At 46.8% G+C, this 20,069-nt stretch overlaps 1 protein-coding gene across 2 annotated transcripts in view; it reads right to left on the bottom strand.

Annotated features, from left to right (window-relative positions):
* The window catches only part of QTGAL (queuosine-tRNA galactosyltransferase), a 2,423,197-nt gene that overhangs the window by 820,036 nt on the left and 1,583,092 nt on the right, over positions 1-20,069 (bottom strand). For both annotated transcript variants that reach the window (XM_078654698.1, XM_078654699.1), the window contains one exon: positions 16,941-17,036. In XM_078654698.1, coding sequence (XP_078510824.1) covers positions 16,941-17,036 — 96 coding nt within the window. The remainder of the gene's footprint in view (positions 1-16,940; positions 17,037-20,069) is intronic.

Here is a 20,069-nt window from a genome sequence, read left to right as displayed (position 1 = left end):
GGAACCGGACCTCTAACCAGGCAAGACCCACAACTATTTGCGCAGCGCTTAGATCAGCAGCGCTTTTTCAACTACCAGGCTCGAACTTGGAATAATTTTAAAGGACCCGTTTTATATTTGAGTTAATTTTTTGTTACTTCTCCCCTGTTTTTAGTGCCATCTACTTGCTCAATAATTGTATCCTCACTGCATTTCGCGGCTTCTCTGTCCCTTGTTGTGGATTAGGCAGCGCCATCTTGGGGGTATTCTCTTCACAGCAGCGCCACTCAGGGCAGCGTGCTAGGCGGCGTCAATTACTGCAAGGTATTTAAAAGGACCATGATAGCGCGCAGCGGTCGCGCGCAGCGGGAGCACGCCGGAGTCACGCCCGTCTGTGCCCGTCCGTGCACGGACGGGCCCAGGGGCTAGGACTGCTGGTCCTATCATTAAATATTCGTCAGATACTCTACATGAATTACACTCTAATAAGGTAAGGCTGAGCCCAAATATTATCGGCACGTTAAAAGATTTACATATCCTGAAACCCATTAGAACAAGTTCTTATTTGGGTCAACTTGAACTGAAGGTTGGGAGTTTGAATACCCGATCTCTCCATAAGCATCACCTAGAAATATTTACCCTTTTGCAAGAGGGAGATATAGATATTTTAACCCTAACCGAAACATGGTTAGATGACAACTCGGTACCGGATATCTTAGCAGCTCTGCCGGAAGAATATGATGCGGTATGGCATAATCGCGCAAATGGGTTACGTGGCGGAGGAGTTGCAATTTTATTCAAAAAGTACCTGAGAGTTGAAAAGCTTATGGCAGAATCGGTGGATTTGGCAGACCTTTTAGGAATAAAGGTGACTTTAAATAATTCATGCTTTGCGCTTTTTACAATATATCGGCCCCCAAATACCACTGTAACAATTAACGATCTTTTTGTCCCCATTCTATCAGATATCTGTACTAGATACCAAAAGGTAATAATAACCGGTGATTTCAACCTACACTGGGAAAAAATGCCTAAAGATTCGATATCTCGACAACTGGAGCTTTCTATGTCCACAAGTGGTCTGAAGCAGTTGGTAGAAGGTCCCAAGCATAACAGGGGACATACACTTGATCTTGTCTGGACTTCGGACCCGGAAGTGATGATTCAAGATATCCTACCCTGCGTTTGGTCGGACCATTATCTGATTAACTTTGGTATTTCCATTAAAGGGAATTCCATAAGCACAGTCCCAGAAACGAAAAAAGTTTGTCAATGGAAGAAGGTTGATTTGCAAACCTTGTCAGTCACTCTTCCACACTGTATTAATCCCCTTAGCGGCAATCTAGACCAGGACTATATGAATTTGACTAAAAATCTAACTCAGGCGATCGATCAGATTGCTCCGGAAAAGCTACAAAAAGCTAAAGGGCTGAGGAAAGGCGCTCCTTGGTTTACTCCTCCTTTGAGAGAACATAAGAAAGAGCTCCGCCGTGTGGAAAGGCATTGGAGGAAAACCAAGGAGGAAATAGATCGTGAACACTATAAAACCAAATTAAACTCTTATAAGAAACTGATTTTGAGAGTCAAAGCAGAATATTTCGATATTCGTATCAAACAGGCGCAAAATATTCAGAAGGAAACGTTTACTATTCTGAGTGAATTGACAAAGATACCTGTCAAAACTGAGATAAAATTTGACAGTAACACCTTTCAACAGTATTTTTCAGGAAAAGTGCAAACTATTCTTGCCGAGATTAAAAATAATACAGTTGGCGGTTTTACTCCATTGCAAAATACTACTGTCCCTCAAGAATGTATCATTTCATGCTTTCCTGAAATAAATTCTACCAAGCTTGAGCATTTGATGAATAATATCAAATCTGGCTCTCCTGCCGACCCTTGTCCCCCTAGGATTTTCCGGGCGGCAAGTCCTATCTTAGAGAAACATATCCTCTCCTTCCTTAATATGTCACTGCAGAAGGGATACCTTCCACCTAGCCTTAAGGAGGCTCGGGTTAGACCTTTGATAAAAAAAACAGGAGCAGACTCAGGCAACTTAAAAAATTATCGACCGATCTCCCAATTACCATTTCTATCAAAAATTCTAGAGCAACATGTGCTGCAAGATCTATCCTCTCTCCTGGAGTCCCACAATCTCCTCCATGGGCGCCAGGCGGGCTTTCGGGCACATCACAGCACCGAGTTAGTGATGCTCTCGGTGCTGGATGAGCTTAGAGGCATGGCTGACATTAGGAAACCAAGCGCCCTGATACTTCTAGATCTGTCAGCGGCGTTTGATACTGTCAGCCATGACCTGCTCCTGGAAAGAATGGCCAGTCTGGGAATAAAAGGTGTAGCCTATAAGTGGCTAGAATCCTTCCTAACGGGGAGACAACAGAGGATTCAACAGGGAGATGATCTTTCTGATGTAGGCATGGTGGAGTGTGGAGTCCCGCAGGGCTCAGCACTATCTCCACTACTCTTTAATCTCTACCTAAAACCCCTGATTGAGTCTTTAGCGCATATGGGCTGTCGAGTGTTTAATTACGCCGACGACACTCAGTTGCTTTTTAGCATTGAGAATTCTACTGAAGCCCAGACGCATATGCTAGAAGTTTTTAGGTATACAGTCAATTGGATGACTGTCAATCTATTGAAAATCAACCCTGAAAAGACAGAAGTTCTAGTGATATCTACAGGAACATCACCCTGGGGTGATGGGTACTGGCCACAAGAACTTGGTCCTACTCCAATACCAGCAGCAAATGTAAAAAGTCTTGGCATAAAAATTGACTGTGATCTGTCAATGTCTGCCCAGATTTCCACGGCAGTTGGCGTGTGTATCGGTCTTATTAGGCAATTACGTAAGCTTGTCCCTCTCCTTTCTCAGTCGATGCTCCGCACGGTAGTGTCAGCCACAATTATATCACGATTGGACTATGGCAATGTCCTTTATTTAGGCTTGCCAAATAGTCTGATCAAGAAACTACAGGTGGTTATGAACGACGCGACACGCCTGATTTTTAAGCTTCCTAGGAAAACCCATGCCTCCCCCTATTACATACGCTTCACTGGCTCCCGGTGAAGCAGAGGGTGGAATTCAAGAGCCTGTGCGTTGCACATAAGGCAATATATGGACAAGCACCGGCCTATATTAAGGATCGTCTGACGCGTTACAATCCGAAACGATCACTTAGATCCTCGGATGCTCAACTATTGGTTTGCCCTCGTTTCAAACTGGCAACTAAGGGTGGAAGATCTTTTTCCACACAAATCCCACAGCTGTGGAATAAGTTGCCAGACATGCTTCGTAAGGAGACCAATCTTCTACAGTTTAGAAAACTACTGAAAACAACATTATTTAGGGAAGCTTTTGGCCCTACTTAATTATAAGGTATTCTATTCCTTCGATCAGCCCGAAAAATTTGTTGTGTTTCTTGGTCTGAAAGCGTCTTGAGACGGGTGGGTGAGCTGGCGCTATACAAACTAAAGTAACAATAACAATAACAATAACAATAACATCCCTCCTGCACCAGAGAAAAGTAAAAGGGTTAGTCAAAAAGTGACTAATGGGCACGCTCTCTCCGGATCTGCGTTGGCTGGCGCAGAAAAAGAAAGAACTGACGTCAGTGCGCAGGGGCGGCGTCTAAGTAGACACTGCAACATCATCCCAGTGACCACGGCGGCAACGACTAATGCGGAGTTGACCGACGCGCAGGGTACTGCTGCAGACAAACATCTCCGGATCCAGTCTGACGCCTGGGGGTAATTCTAAGGTAAGGAATCTATAACTACAGTCTCTTTCAGATACCTATTATTGCTATATTTTACTACTATACAGGCAGTCACAAGTGCAGTTCCAATGCAGACAACAGAATGATTTGAATGGTGTAGCAGAGCAGTGGCACCGGGACCAAACGTTGTCAGAACTCCTCTAAACACCTAACATTGCTATATTTTACAACTATACAGGCAGTCATAAGTGCAGTTATCAAGCAAGCACTAGGCCATGTTTCTCTAGCGCAGCAGCTCCGGGACCTAAAGCTCTAGGCATCCCACTTCCAAGCTGCCCCGAAACGCACCCACGGGCCCTTCTCCTGCCACACCTGCTACTTCACCTGCGACAGAACCACCAAACCTCCAAGGACCGGACCCAACCACCTTCGCTGCATACTCCTCAACACCCGCTCCGCACGCAAACACGCCGTCGAGCTCTGTGACCTGTTCGACACCACCGCCCCAGATGTTGCCTTCCTGACCGAGGCCTGGTAGAATGACTCCTCGACCCCTGACATCGCCATAGCCATCCAAGACGGATACAAGATCTCCGCAAAGAGCGCACCAACGGAATTGGAGAAGGAATAGCCATCGTCCACAAGTCCACCCTCCAGGTCCACACACTCCTAGACGACTCCATCAACTCCGCCGAGCAGCTTCACTTCTGGATCCACACCGACCCCAACACCACCCTCAGAGGAACTCTCGTCTACAGACCTCCCGGACCCAGGGCCCTCTTCAGCAACTCCATCACCGACCTCGCCAGCACCCACGCACTCGCCTCCACGGACTACATCCTCCTCGGGGACCTGAACTTCCACCTCGAGAACAACAACGACGCCAACTCCGCCACCCTGATCGACAACCTCGGCCTCCGACAACTCGTCAGCGAACCCACACACGCCGCCGGCCACACGCTCGACCCCGTCTTCTCCACAAGCACCTACGTCACCTTCAGCCACACCACCGAACTCCACTGGACCGATCAACGCTGCATCCACTTCACCTACAAGAAACCAACCACGCACCACCGCACCCAACAGCTGCCTCGCTGCTGCTGGAGCAAAATCACCGAAGACCAGCTGACCTCCACCCTTGCCCAGAACCCTCCCACCGACCCAGACACCGCCGCCCGCAACTTTAGACAGTGGATCGACGACTGCGCCAACACTCTCGCCCGCTCAAGAAACCCTCCATCTACCACTCCAGCAAGAAAGACACCTGGTTCATCGAAGAACTCCAGGCCTCAAAACGCACATGCCGGAAGCTGGAGAAGAATTGGCTCCATGACCGCACACCAGACAGCCACGCAGCCCACAAGGACACCATCCGAAGACATCACCACCTCATCAGAAAAGCCAAGAGAACTTCCTTCAAAGCCCGCCTGGACAACAACGCACACGACAGCAAAGAACTTTTCAACATAGTGAAGGAACTCTCCAACCCCAGCGCAAACACCAACGACATCCCGCCCTCGCAAGATCTGTGCGACTCACTGGCCACCTTCTTCCATCGCAAGTTCGCTGACATCCACGACAGCTTCAGCACCTCGTCTACCACGACCACAACAGACCCCATCCCAACCACCACCTGCACCATCCAGCTGACCTCCTGGTCCTGCGTCAACGACGACGAGACACGCATGGTCATGAACTCCATCCACTCCGGTTCCCCGTCAGACCCCTGCCCACACCACGTCTTCAACAAAGCAGTCGCAGCCATCGCACCCCAACTACGGAAGATCATCAACATCTCCTTCGACACAGCGACATTCCTGGAAAGTTGGAAGCACGCCGAAATAGACGCCCTCCTCAAGAAGCCCAAGGCGGACCCCAAGGACCTCAAGAACTTCCGGCCCATCTCCCTGCTCCCCTTCCTGGCGAAGGTCATCGAGAAAATCGCCAACATACAGCTGACCCGCCACCTCGAGGACAACAACATCCTAGACCCATCCCAGTCCGGATTCAGACGAAACCACAGCACCGAGACAGCCCTCACTGCCGCCACAGACGACATCCGGCTCCAACTAGACAACGGCAAGAGACCTCAGCCCTCATCCTCCTGGACCGGTCAGCCGCCTTCGACACGGTCTGCCACCGCACACTAAGAACACGCCTCCAAGAAGCCGGAATCCAAAAGAAGGCCCTGGAATGGACCACGTCCTTTCTCTCCGGCAGAACCCAGAGAGTCCACCTCCCACCCTTCCAATCCGAAGCCACTGACATCACCTGTGGCGTACCCCAGGACTCATCCCTCAGCCCGACCCTATTCAACGTCTACATGGCCCCCCTCGCACAAGTAGCCCGCCAGCACAAACTGAACATCATCTCCTACGCCGACGACACACAGCTCATCCTCTCCCTCACCAAGGACCCGCACACCGCCAAAAGCAACCTCCAAGAGGGAATGAAGGCCGTCGCCGATTGGATGAGGAGCAGCCGCCTGAAACTGAACTCGGACAAGACGGAAGTCCTCATCCTCGGCCCCACCCCCTCTGCCTGGGACGACTCCTGGTGGCCGACCACACTTGGAACAGCACCGACACCCACAGACCACGCACGTAACCTAGGATTCATCCTCAACTCCTCCCTCTCCATGTCGAAGCAAGTCAACGCCATCTCCTCCTCCTGCTACAACACCCTCTGCATGCTCCGCAGAATCTACCAGTGGATCCCGACCGAAACCAAAAGGACAGTGACCCAAGCCCTCGTCAGCAGCAGGCTGGACTACGGCAACGCACGCTACGCAGGGATCCCGGCCAGACACCTACAACGGCTGCAACGCATCCAGAACGCCTCCGCCCGCCTGATCCTCAACATCGCTTGATCCAGCCACATCACCTCCCACCTAAGAGGCCTGCACTGGCTCCCCGTCAACAAGAGGATCACCATCAAGCTCCTCACCCACGCACACAAAGCACTCCACAACACCAGACCAGCTTACCTGAACAACAGACTCAACTTCTTCATCCCCGCCCGCCAGCTTCGCTCCACCAGCCTCGCCGCCGACCCACGCATCCAACAAACAACAGGCGGCGGCAGATCCTTCTTGTTCCTTGCCGCCAAGACCTGGAACACCCTCCCTACCCACCTGCAACAGACCCAAGACCTGCTCACCTTCAGAAGACTCCTCAAGACCTGGCTCTTTGAGCAGTAGCAGCACCCCCTCCCCTCAGCGCCTTGAGACCCTCAAAGGTGAGTAGTGCGCTTTACAAATTCACTGATTGATTGATTGACTGAATACCTAATATTGCTTTATTATATTTAAACGGGCACCCACAAATGCAGTTACCTTTTAGACAACAGTGTCATGATTTGAATGGGGCAGCAGGTGCAGTAGCACCGGCCCCAAAGGTTTTCTGACATGTCAACATTACATTTGTCAAAGCACTCTGCATATTGGCTCTGAGGGTAAATGCACTCCTGTACACTGAAGGCTGTAGTGCTCCTCCAACCAAATATCAAAGTGTTTCTCAGTTGAAGGAACACATACACACCGAACCCACCACCTCCCCAGGGTATTTAGAACAAGTTAATCAGGCTTCAACTCAGGAAGCAAATATGATCTAGCAGAGTTACTGCATAAAATATCTCAACAGAGCCATTCGGCCTAGTCAAAAATAATTAATGGACTCATGCAATTATTTACAGGGGTCAACCCATAAGAATAGGACATATTTCTCGTGACCTATGCCTCCCCCGTAGTATTCCAAGTTCCCTATGAAACAATCGCATTAGACAGACTGATGACAAAACTTGGGCATCAATCCTTAGCCCAGATATTATTGCTGTGAAAGCCCTAAAAAACAGTTGTGCAGTCCTTTTAAATAAACCCCGCTTTCGCAATCTGAAACTTCTCCCTGCCACATCTCTAGGTAATCAACGTACATTTTTGCTTTTATTACCGACACAACTCATACCTCTGAAGCTTGCTGTACCATCTTGCGCTTACCAAGCTTGGAGCATAACAATATTATTTTTCTTATGACTCTCGGAGCTCCTCTTTAATCTAAATACTGGCCTCATTGTAAGAATAAGGCTGGAAAGTGTTCAGAAGGCGGCAATAAACCTATATTTAAAAAGTAATCATGCAACCAGAAGTGGGGGTTGTACTCGATGATTGCCCCATGCAGAGCAGCCTCTGCCAGCTGGAGCAGCAGCAATATTGATGTTGGCTGAAAGGAAGTCTTTATCGTCCTCTCTGGTGAAAGACATGTTCTGTGAGGCAGCCAAGCTACACGGGCTGATCACAGGAGCCTACCAGGGAGAAACAGGGACTCGCACAATCCGCCGATTGTCTTGTGTCAGACAAACCTCTCAGCCTGCTTTTTTGCTACTTGTACTTGTTTTTTCTTCCCTTTCCCAAGTAATTAGTTTACAGTAGCTGCACCTCGGTCTTTGTGACAGGTGTGCGCGTGAGGAGAGAACCTGTTTCAGAAGTAATAACCTACAGAATATTTTAAGGCGGGAGCTGGGTGACTTCCAACTGCTGCCTACACTGAGGTTGGGGGCAGCAGAGTTGGCATCTGAAAACAGAACTTCACTGGAAGCAGACGGTGTAATACCAGTAGCAGGAAGTGTTGAGCAATCCTCAATTTACAAAGAGATTTCACTGCATTGAGTTGCGGGCATTGGAGATTAAACCTGGAGTTCTTTATCTGCCATTGTGTTTATTGCTTTCAGTTCCTTCATTACATGATCTGTTCAGTAGGTGACTGAGGCAAGGGGGAAACAGCACTCACACAATCAGCCAATTGCCTTTTAGCAGAAAACCTCTCAGTCGGTTTAGGTCTTGCCTAGACAGTGCATGCGCTGTCTCAAAAAGACATGTCATGTTCTTTCTGTGGGCTTACAAGTTGGCCATCTCCTACCATTGGTAAACTTCAGCATCCCTCTCATTTTCTTTGATGCCATTTGTCATGTTATGCGGATGTCATGCCCTCTTCTTGTGTTTGGTCCTCCCCTAGCACATGAACCAAGGACATGTCTCCTTACAATGCTCCTGGTTTGCAGCACAATTTTTTTTCTTCTTTGTTTTCAAGCACTCCATAAGAGTACTTGTGTTCTCAGACCATCTCCCTTGTACACATACACACACGCCACTAAAATGCATGTATGTGCAAATAAATGAATGCATTTCTTAAAGTTGTTAAAACACAAACAAAACTTTTTTTTTGCACGATCCGATCGTATTGTTCCGTCCTCCATCTGGACATAGTGCTAACACCAGCCAATGGTATTGGAACGCTTTAAGTGCTCAGCAGTTATATTACACATTGACACATTCATTGTCTTAGGCAGGGGGAAGGATAAGTGATTTGCCCAGAATCACAAATTGGTAAGCCGACCCCGAGATTCAAACCAGGTTTCTCAGTTTCCCTGTCGGCAGCTCTGGATGTTATGCCACAGCCTTGCTTCCCTTCGTAACTCAAGTGTTTCTCTCTATCACTTCCACATTTGTTCAGCAAGACCACGTCAACATTGAACAAGTAGTGGCAAAGTCAATAGATCTCTGCAATGCCTGAGCAATTGGCCTTGTCAATATGAAAGCCATGTTGTCAGGCAGTACATCTGCTGTTCAGCATGGTTGAAAGTCACACAAAAAGCGCTATGATGCAGCCAGCGCAGGACAAGTCATAGTGCTTTTTGTGTGAGGAGGGGCAGGTCAGTAAACTTAACATTGGCCGAATAGACTCTGTGTCAGCTCAACATCCTGTGATTCTGGGCTTTTAGTAACTTTCAGCCATGCTGAACAGCAGATGTGCTGTTAGACAACATGGCTAAGAGACATTCACACTGGAAAGGTCAACAACACTGGCATTGTAGAGACCTATTGACTTTGCCTATGCTTGTTTCTCTTGCTACTTGTTTTTAAGTCACTTGAGCTATGGTGGCTTCGAATAACTGCCTACACTGACTAATATTGGAGGCAGCACATATGGAATCTGAATACAAAAAGGCAGTTGAAAGACGATATGATTCAATGGCTGCAGGAAAGACCGAGCAATCCTCAATTTAAAAATAAATGGCAATGTAATCAGTAGTAGACAATGGAGATGGAAACTTGAGTTCTTTCTTGGCTATTGATTTCCCTTCTTTTGGGTTTCTCCATCACATGATTACTTGAGTAAGACTCTAGACAAGGGCCTTAAAGGCCTTCAGCAGCTCTTCTGCACTGGAAAAGAGCTGCAGTAGTCATGACATGTAAGAGGAAACATCTCTCTGGGTACTTGAGCTTGTTCAAACGTATGACAGTGTAATATTCAGCAGTCATACTTCCAGTGATGCCACTGAATGTCAGGATGTGGGTGTAGTAGGTGAGGAGGTTAGCTTAGCCAGGCCAGGCCAGGTAACATCTGCTTTAATGAGGTCCCTAAAGGATCCAGCAGATTCATCTAGAACTCCTTAGACTTTGATAGAAAGTTTAGGACCTGATCAGAGTCTTGGCTACTCTATGAGCTCAAAAGTACCTCCTATTCAGTCTGCACAGTATCTGTCTGCGGGTTGGTCTGCTGTAAGAATGGATTGCTCCACCACTTCGGTCCATGAATATGCGAGCCTGAGGCCCTCCTTCATGATTAGGAATAATCAGTGATTGTAAGGCTCCTTTATGGCTGCTTCGGTAAATCAGTTTTAATTTACCCTGGTGACTGACTAAATCCATTCTTGTCATTATGACAAACTTAAATTCAATGACCTTCATTTAAGTTGACAATTATCCACCTAGTCTGGAGAACAATCCCAGGTCCCTTGGTTTTTACATCGGCCCATCACTGCCCTTCAAAACAAATAAAGTATACATGTCACATGGCCTTCTACCATGTATGCCAATCTAATGAATAGAAAGCATACCTCTCTACACACAAATTCTACTCCATGGTACAGAGTCTTGTCCTCTTTCACTTCCACTGAGGCACCAACTTGCTGGCAAGCCTGCAGGATTGTACCCTTCTGGGTTTCAACCTGTCTCACCACCCAAAATTTTAAATATTACCACATAACCCAACCACATTTAAGATACTGTGCTGCCTCCCCATATGGCATGCATAAAGTCTCTGTAATCTACAAGTGAATCCATATTTAAAGATCATACTTGGACCAAAATACCTGCTCTCCGACTGCACCTGCACCACCAGGAGAATGAAAGAGGATATTGTAAAGTTTCGAAACAAGAAGACAAAGTCAAGAGGAGACACTTTCTCTTCGTTCACTCCTATAATTCAGATGCAGGGAGACAGGTCCTGAGGCTGGACCCAGCTCTCTTAACCTCAAAAAAAGATCTCAAGACTTCAGTCCTCCCCGTGAATCCCTCCGTCAATTCCTATGTACGTGTGTCCTCTTCCAGATGCATTTTGTATACAGATCTAAATTACTATATTTTGCCTCCCCTTGTTTTTGTAAACATCAACTCTTTAAATCCATCAATTTCATTACGTGAACTCCTGACCCGCATAAACGTATCTGCTGCCATTAAGGTCTACGTTAACCCAAATAATATACAATTATCATTGTAAAATTCTGCAAATATACACAATTTAATTTTTTGTGTAAAATGCAGGCAGCTGCCTTGTGAACCGGGCCCCTCATCCATCCAACACCTTCATAGTAGGGGGAAGCACTTGTTCGCCATGAGTCAGGCCCTCCGGTGTGATCTGGATGTGCGTGTGACCAGGAAAGACAGCAGTCATGAGTACGACTCATTTGCATTGGAACGGTTTGAGTAGAAGCAGATGTTCAAACTAATTGCTGTTTTACTTATTGTGGTATCCCAATAACCTTCTGTAGTGTATGCGCCTTGATCTGGGTAAATACTAAATAGTGAGTTGGTGTACCACTGGGGCACATGATAAACGTTTCTGTGCAATGAACTTAGGTATAAAGTGTTAACTCTCACCTATGTAACTTGTATGGAGCGCAGAAGGCTTCTGAAAGACAAGACTCCACATGCATTAAACCAGTATGCTGTGGGCCAACATTATATTCTATTACCTCATCCGTCTGAAAGTCTCTCTAAGGGCATCTTCAAAAACACCGGTTTTGCAGGCCATTGATAAATTGACAACCACGTCATACGTGTTTCATATTTTTCCAATCCTGAGCATTAGTTACATGTATGGAAAATGCAACCAGGGCTAATTAAAACCAATGTATGTGGATTTTTTTGGGGGGACAATTACTTGTGGATCTTAAAATTAAAAAGTGAGCAAATGAAAATAGTTGCCAAACAAAGATACATTCTCAGAGTCAAACTCTAAACTATTGAGGTTTGGTTTTTGGAAAGTGTTGTATTAAAAGACGTTGCCTCTTTCGGACACGTCTATTAAAATATTACACATTTCATTGTGATTAATTCATAGTGAATGAACCTTGGCAAGCACATACCCGGTATTTCAGGTTTAGTTCATGCAGACAATGGACTGGCAGTTCGTAAAGAGGCCGAGGTTTATTAAAGTAACCCGGTTGCTTTATGTGTCATTTCTGTATTGTTGGGTCACAAGACTGGCCAAAAAGTCATTTTAAATAAATACATTGTCCATTCTTATTAATGTATGAACACTTGTGTTTGGGTGTGAACGATCAAACCAGCGGCGCTCTTGTTTTAACAACCACACTTCATATAATAACTTTGTGCAATATGTTCAAGTTATGACCTGTGTTTTGAAGTGACAATACTCCCAAGTTGGTTTTCATTCTGCCCTGATTTTCTACTGCTGCTACACAACATGTAACAAGCTGTGCAACACGCTACTTTTCATTGATTGATTAACTCATTCATTTCCAGCACTCATGACGTTCAGTATTGGAGTGCAGAGAGTGATAAGAGGCATGAAGGAGTGCTGAGGGGACATGGACATGCAGGTAATAGCAGCGCAGGAACAGTTCCGATGGGGAGTACAGAGAGGTGGAAGGATGCAGCAAGATTGTAGCAGCCATAGGTGTGTGGGCTTCATGTTGAACGTGGAGAAGCTTAAAGCGCCTCTCTGATGGGATACATGTGTTATAGGAAGACACCTTGCTGGCTAAAGCACCCACCTCACATGTCATAAAAATATGAGGTAGTCAGTTCTCTCCTTCTAGAGAGAAGTAATCTACAGATAGGAAATGGCAGGACCTGTCTTTTAGAAAGTCCAAGGAGGTATGCATACGTTTCTGAAGTTGTTTCTGTCAGTAATTGGGAGCCTGCTCAGATCATTACAAGAAAAACATTATAGCTGGGATGCCTGTAAGTCAGACGTCCACCCTAAACACAGCACAAATAACCCTTGTCTCAATCTGACACAGCGGTTTCCTTCAATAACATCCCCAAGACTCCCTCATCAGCAGACTCCACAGAAGCCTCTTGTCCAGTCCTCAAATGCTTGCGATCCTTCATTTCTGACTGAGCACATCAGTATCAAGCTGTGCCCATTCGTATCCAACCACAAACCCAATACCCACGGGGTTCCCGAAACCTCGCCTCATGTTACCAAACCTATTTAAACCTTCCCCCCATATCCACTCTCTGAACCGTTTGAATCAACTCACTCTCCCACCCTTCTTAAAATGATGCACAGAAATCTGTCTGAAGGTCAGCGGTATCTGGGACAATCTATTGCCGAAGTCCAGCTGCCAGGGCACCCCCAGGAAAAATATGGGGAGGCTCTGAAATTAAACAAAACTGGTGTACTGTGCAAGGGAGCAGACCCCAATGGAGGTGCGTCACAGGCACACTCAAGCTCCTCTGCTGTGCCTGAATAACTCCCAGCGGGGGCCTACCGGCAGCATCTACATGGAAAAGAAAACAGTAATACCCATAAAGAACAGTGGTCTATACTGTCCACACAGCCCACAACCAAGTTCCTTCAGGTAGACCAAACCTGAATGTACACAGTTCATGCTGTGTCCGCCGAAGTAATAGTCTTAGCCAGATGGCATCTCATCCCTTTAGGATGCCTCATCACGTTACTGGCCTGACAGTACTTACAGTTTTAAAGATAACGATCATGCAGTACCCAGATCAGTGCTGTCAATGGCCGTGCCTGGTTCGCTCTGACATCTCCGGACTGAATCTCGGTGATCAGAAATTTATACGGAGTTCCTCAGAATGCCATCCCGGCACACCAGGATTCTACCTGGTGAGTGTGATGTGTTCAAGCTCCTTCTGCAGCTGTTTGGACAATGGATGTGGGCAGATTTTCTTTGTGTGGTCAGCTAAGTTAAGTCCCTCCCTCTGGAGTCCTGGCTTGAGGCGCTGTCAAGGGTGTTCAATCACTCACAAGCCCCTCTCAGGTCAAAGAAAAAGAGAGCTCTCCCAACAGGAAGAACACTAAGCTTTGCAGGAAAAATTAGATTGTACTTCAGGTTCAAGTCTCTCATTCACTTTTCCACTCTTAGCAATGTTTGTCGTTGCTCCTGAACTTTTTGAGTATAGTCAGGAAATATTGAAATGGGTGTCTGTTCAAACAACTGTGGGCTTGCATTCGGAAATTGAATAGGAGGGTGATCATCGCCCTTGGTGGGCCTCCAGGCTTCGGTGGGGGAGCTAGTGAACTGTGAGCCCTTTCTACGGTGAAAAACGTAGACAAATATTTAGGGTGGAGAGAGTTGGTGATTCATTATTTGAGGAACAATCCGCTGAATGACATTTGGCCTTCTCGGGGAACCCCACGAATCTTAACTTATTCCTTTGCGACCTACCCTCTGCATCCTCTACTCGATCAGCAAGTCAGGCAGTTAGTTTTTGGAGGGCGGGGACCGTACTCCTAAAGGTCTGAAATTCCTTTTGTTGGGCATCTACAATTTGCTCAGCAGTGTTGACCAGGTTGGAAACTTTTTGAAGGTCAGCGCAAAGGAGAGTAATGTCTACTGCGACCAATTTAATTTTGGAAGCCAGTTCCGCGTTGTACTTGCGCCTGTCGGAACCTTCTCCACGTTATCCTTGGGTGGGCCATCGGGGTGCATGGTGTGAGTATAATTCACAGTCTTGTTGGATTGCGGCGACTTGGTTACTTTGTCTTTTTCCATGCTGTTGACAGAGTCAGTAGTTGGTGCTGAGTCCACATTTCGATACTCACAGGCTCAGCTGATGGTACTGCAAATAAGGTGTGCCTGAGCGCCAGGTAAGATAGACACAGGGGACGGGCACTCTGGTGGCACCTTTATAGGTTAGCACTGAGTACGGACATGAAACGGATCACTGTTGGGGTCTCCAACATCCTAAATGCATGGTCTAGTTGAGAAGGCGTCCAGTGGATGCTCAGTCTCCACATCGGATCAATCTTGTGGCAGTTCCATTATGACTTGGGCATGCGGCCCCACAGGCGCATGAGGTAGATGTTTATCAATTTGCTCAGTCAGTGGTAATGCGCGCTCCTTTAGAGTTCTTGGTTCGAAGGATAGTGAATTCAGGGAGAGCGACCCAGTTCACACATCCATGGGAAAGAAGGGCACTGGATCCCAGAATCATGGGCCCCATAGCAGCACTTCCCCGTGCCCCGCAACCACCAGAGTGTGCTGGGCGAAAAAGTAAAGCCACTCAGGAGCAGTAGTTCAGGTAAAATCAGGCCAGGTCCATGATATATAAAGCAGGCTCTGTGGTGGGCAGGGGGCTAAGGCCCGGCAATCGGACAGAGTCTCTCCGCGATGTGGCACAGTAGGGCAAGGCGAGCCTTTGTGCTGCTGAATGTCAATGGGCGCCTGGAGGCTCAAGCGACATCGCCATGCACAGGACCAGGAGAGGTCACCAGCTGTCCCCAGAATATCGCAACAGTTATGAGGAGGGGGTTGTGGTTTAGCAGCCACCCCGGAGTCCATCGCCTGCCGCGTAAGTGTCTAACTTGGTAGGGTTATCTTGTTAACCAAGTCTAACCAGGCCGGTTTAACAATCAGGGCCAAATACCCCCTCCAGAAGGTCCCGGCAAACACCGTCCCTAGTCTGGGGATCACTCTGACCTTTCACCAGGCCGGGGCAGCCAAGTCGCTTCTCGCCCCTCTGACCTGGTTGTAGGGGCTGGCTGCACTTACTTTGAAGGGGGCCTGCAACTTGCAGGGTGGACAACAGGCAGCTGACACAGCCAGATCCAGGCTCACCAAGGCCCAGCATGCACAGGCCGCATAGTCCACCTGTGGTGGGTATGGCCCGCAGCGCCCAGCAAGACAAGCAGGGAGTCCCCTCCGCCTGCGGTTGTTTGTGGGTCAGTGGTGACAAATCTGGGCAGCCGTGGTAGTTCTGGGGTTTTATCAAAGCTGATTCCTGATGGAAGAACCTCCCGACACACATTCAGATGCTGATGCCCACCGTGGCTCAAGGCCTCCCCCAAGAATGCACCCAAACTGGGAGTCTGGCAGGGTCTCACAGCTCTGGGCACAGCTGGTAACAATCTAGCGCTGTGGGGGCAGCGATATACACAAGGTTTTGAAGTTGCTGGCGGGAGCACTGCCGACGTGCGTCTAGTCGGACTTGATGCCTGGCCACGCCCCCGAGTTGAAAAGTTGAGGGTGCGTGACTCGACCAACTAAAGGGTTCCAACATTTTCTTAATGTCCTTTGGCACCACCTCGAAACATTTTTGGGTGAAATCTGCAAATTATGGAAATGGTCTGGCAAATTATGTGGCACATGCAATAAATCCATAATTATGTGGCACAAGGTTCAAATACAGAATTGCATAACTACACTACCCCTACACCATTGCCTTATTTACAGTTAATTCATGAAAGGTACACCTAAATATTCTAATTCAAATCACTGTCCATTGTTAGCTGAACTTTGAAGACAAAAACCTTTTTAAAGCAAACTAATCCAAAATAAACTTTTAATACAAAAAATAGATAACATGTAATTGATATCTAGGAGTTATAGTAACATTTTTAAATGTCACCAGAACCTCTTCATAGAAATATTGGCCTACTGGGGAAGGTAGGAACCAGTCAAGCCCTCAATCTGTCAAGAAAAAGAGAGGAACTGGATAGTTATATGGGTGCTCAACAAGTCAAATGTACTTTAATGAACTAATATCAACATTTTAAAGAACCCTCAAGCCTATGTGTGTGCAAGCACACTGGCACTGGAAGACTCTATATTATTGTCTAGAATAATATGATAACTCATATTTAAAAAATATTTGTTATTGCTGTTTTGAATTTTTTTTTTTTTGTCTTTGGGTAAGAATGTAATGTTGGTAATATTATTTATAATTGCACCTACCGGTCCACCTTCATTAAATTTGCCGACATGGCAAAACCATTCTTGGGTGCAGAACCAAGTAGGCATGATAACTGTTGGGCCATGTGAGGTGAATACCTAAAAAACAAGTAAAAAGAAAGCTATAAAGTATGCAAATGTATAACAAAGTCTGATTTGTGCTTCCTATTGCTAACAAAACAAGTTGTACACTGAAATATTTGTCAAAGCAACTGTCAAAAAGGTGTATACAAATTTATTCTCAAACACTTCTAATTCATAGATGTTTTAGCACCTTGAAAATATCATCATAAATACACATTAATCCCTGGATTACTTACGGATAATCTATAGTAAATTTGCGTCAGACCTCAACATGTTTGAGGGAGAGCCCACTGAAACAAATACAACTTGTTATTTAAATTAAACAACACCACCCCGGAGGGCAGGGTCTTCATCTGGTCATCTCCTCTATCAGAATTCACTGAAAAGTCTGAACAAGGAGACAATGTGGCAAGGTCTCAAAGACATCCTTAATGTAAACATTTAATCATTACCGGTAAATAATCAGGGCATTACCTCTTTGTTCTTCTTCCTTAACTATGAGCATGTAGGCTGTACAGAGTTTGGTGTGCAAGTATTCTTCTCTTCTTATTATTTGTATTAGGATGGCAAATCTGAAACGTAGGAAGTGGGGCATGTGAAACTGGATAAGAGGTACACAAACGACATATGGATAACAGACGTGTGGACTCATGGACAGGAAATGGAAATAGATAAAAGTCAAGTGAAGTATAGTAAATCCGACCTGGAATTTAGTTCACTAATAATAAAACTCATCTGGAGCAGGGGATATAAAATTGGATACATCGTGTGAGGATTGTAAGAAATGTGAAACAGAAATGTAAGCCAGATACATTGAGAATGGGGACGAAATTGGACCTAGTGAGAAATAAAATGATAGCAGTAGAACATGGCGAGAAGTGGGAGGTTAGGAAATGTGAACTAGGATGGAGGAGAGAAGTTGGCCCAACGGCTAGGGCGGTCGACCTCGAATCTGGGGAACTGGGTTCGAGTCTCGGCAATGACGCTCAACATCCTGTGATTCTTGGCAAATCACTTAGTCTCCTAAAAATGAATATGTCCTCATGTAACGCAACTGGTGCTATGTAAAGCGCTCTGATACCAGATACCTTCGGGTCAAGTTCGCGCTATATAAAACTCCGAAAAAAGAAAAGGCATGGGGGAAAAATGGTATTCAAGAAGACTCAGCTGGACCTAACACATGTTTAAAATGATGAGGCATATGTGCCAGAAGGGATACATAATAGTATATTTCAGCATCCACCACCGCTGCAATTCGTGGAGTGTTTAGATAGGAACGAAATGAGGCAGGTGTGGAGATGGAGAGAACACATCGACCTAACATATTGGGAATAACTTCTGTGATGAGGAAATTGAGAAATTACTAGAAATTACTTGAATATCTTCAAGGAAATGGATTTTAAAATGTACATTTGAAGGGGAAAATGATATAGTATGAATGAAACCTTTCCACTAAATTAGACAGAAGACCCAAAAGCAGGGCAAACAGCATGGCAAAAAGAGCTATTGTAGTTAGTTGTAAGACAAAAGATTGCTCGAAATTTAATAGCAAGAGGTTGTGAAAGGGATCACAATGCAGGTAAGCGTGTGACTAGTTGCCTGCATTATAGGGTTGAGGGGCCTGGAATGTGGCCCTAAGATGTAACATAATGTTGATCCCACAAGTGTGTGAAAAAAGATTTTAACTGAAGAAGCAATTTTGGTTTTCAGAGACAAATTGTATGAGTAGACAGACTTCTAAAAATCTTATGATTAACCAAGAGCAGAAAAAGTCGGCTTAACAACATTAAGTCTTGGAACTCAAGGCCAATTTACAAAGATTAGTATGCAACCAAGATGTGCAATTTGCAAATGGGTGTGCGATGTGGCAAATAGGCGGTATTACAAATTGTACGATGGTAGTGTTTGCAAAATAATCTCCCTAATAATCAGCTAGACCACAATTAGCTACCCCTTGAGAATGTCTGCAAATGGGATAGCAGCATGCAGGGAACAGAAGACCATCATCCTTGCTTTCCCAAAGGCAGAGCTTCTTTATAAGGTCATGGAACTCCATGGAGACTTGCAGTTTCCTTTTTCTAATGTTGAATGGTATTTTATTCCTTACAATGCAAACTGTTGCACACAACATTAACGTTCTGAGAGGGGGCGGAGCTTGGCTGTGCAGCGAAATGGCCGCTCGATAGAGAGGCTCCGACGGCTAAGCACATAATCCAACATTATTCCTACGCCCACTGGCCTCCAATATCGCTAAAAAGTGGGCGCCCTCACGCTAGAAACCTTTGCAGAACCAGGAGAGGTGCACACAGATTGCCCCTCTGTTAGCCTAGACAAGCAGCGCGCTGAGACCTCCGGAGAGATGGAACGTCATCTTGCCCACTGGACGCCGCTGGGCTGAACGCTGCTGAGTGTCGGAGCCGCCGAAGTATACATATGCTCCGATCTCTCATTAATTGAGTTCGCTGGGATCCTGAGGCCCTAGGCGGGCTGGCCGGGCGCGACCTTGCGCTTCGCTGCCTTGGGGGTCCGTGGCGCAGACCCTGGCTTGCCGGGTCCCGATCGTGCGACCAGTAGCGGGGCAGAAGGAGGTGTGCCGGGCCTAATCTGCGGACGTGGGAGCCCACGTGTGGGCCTGCCCGGGGCAAGTGATCTACCTGCTGAGGAGAGCGGGGAGGAGCGGACGCTCTGCCGGACCCAGCCTCGGAGTCTCAAGCCATGCTGAAGTCGAGGACGCTCTGGGCCCCCCTGCCTCAGACACACTGTTGAGTCGGACTCAGCCTTGTCCCCGCCTCTAAAATATTGAGAAGGACAGAAGGGGCAAGAGGAATCAGAGCAATAATCAAGTGCAACATCGCTGCCCTCTACCCATTGAGGCTGTGACGCAGGAGATGACCGCTGAAGGTGAGCAAGACTGTGCTGGGTTTCGCTTAGGAGCGCGGGAAGCGTCGAGAAGGCTCGCCTTTATGGCCATCCTGATTGCCATGAGGGGCCGCCGTTACTGAGCGTTGTTGCTTCTGGTACCCAGGTTGGGGCCAGGGCGGTGTTCTG

The sequence above is a fragment of the Lissotriton helveticus genome, chromosome 7, assembly GCF_964261635.1.
Source record: "Lissotriton helveticus chromosome 7, aLisHel1.1, whole genome shotgun sequence".
Classification (NCBI taxonomy): Eukaryota; Metazoa; Chordata; class Amphibia; order Caudata; family Salamandridae; genus Lissotriton; species Lissotriton helveticus.
The sequence above is the reverse complement of the archived record's forward strand: the minus strand, read 5'-3'. Positions and strand labels throughout refer to the sequence as shown.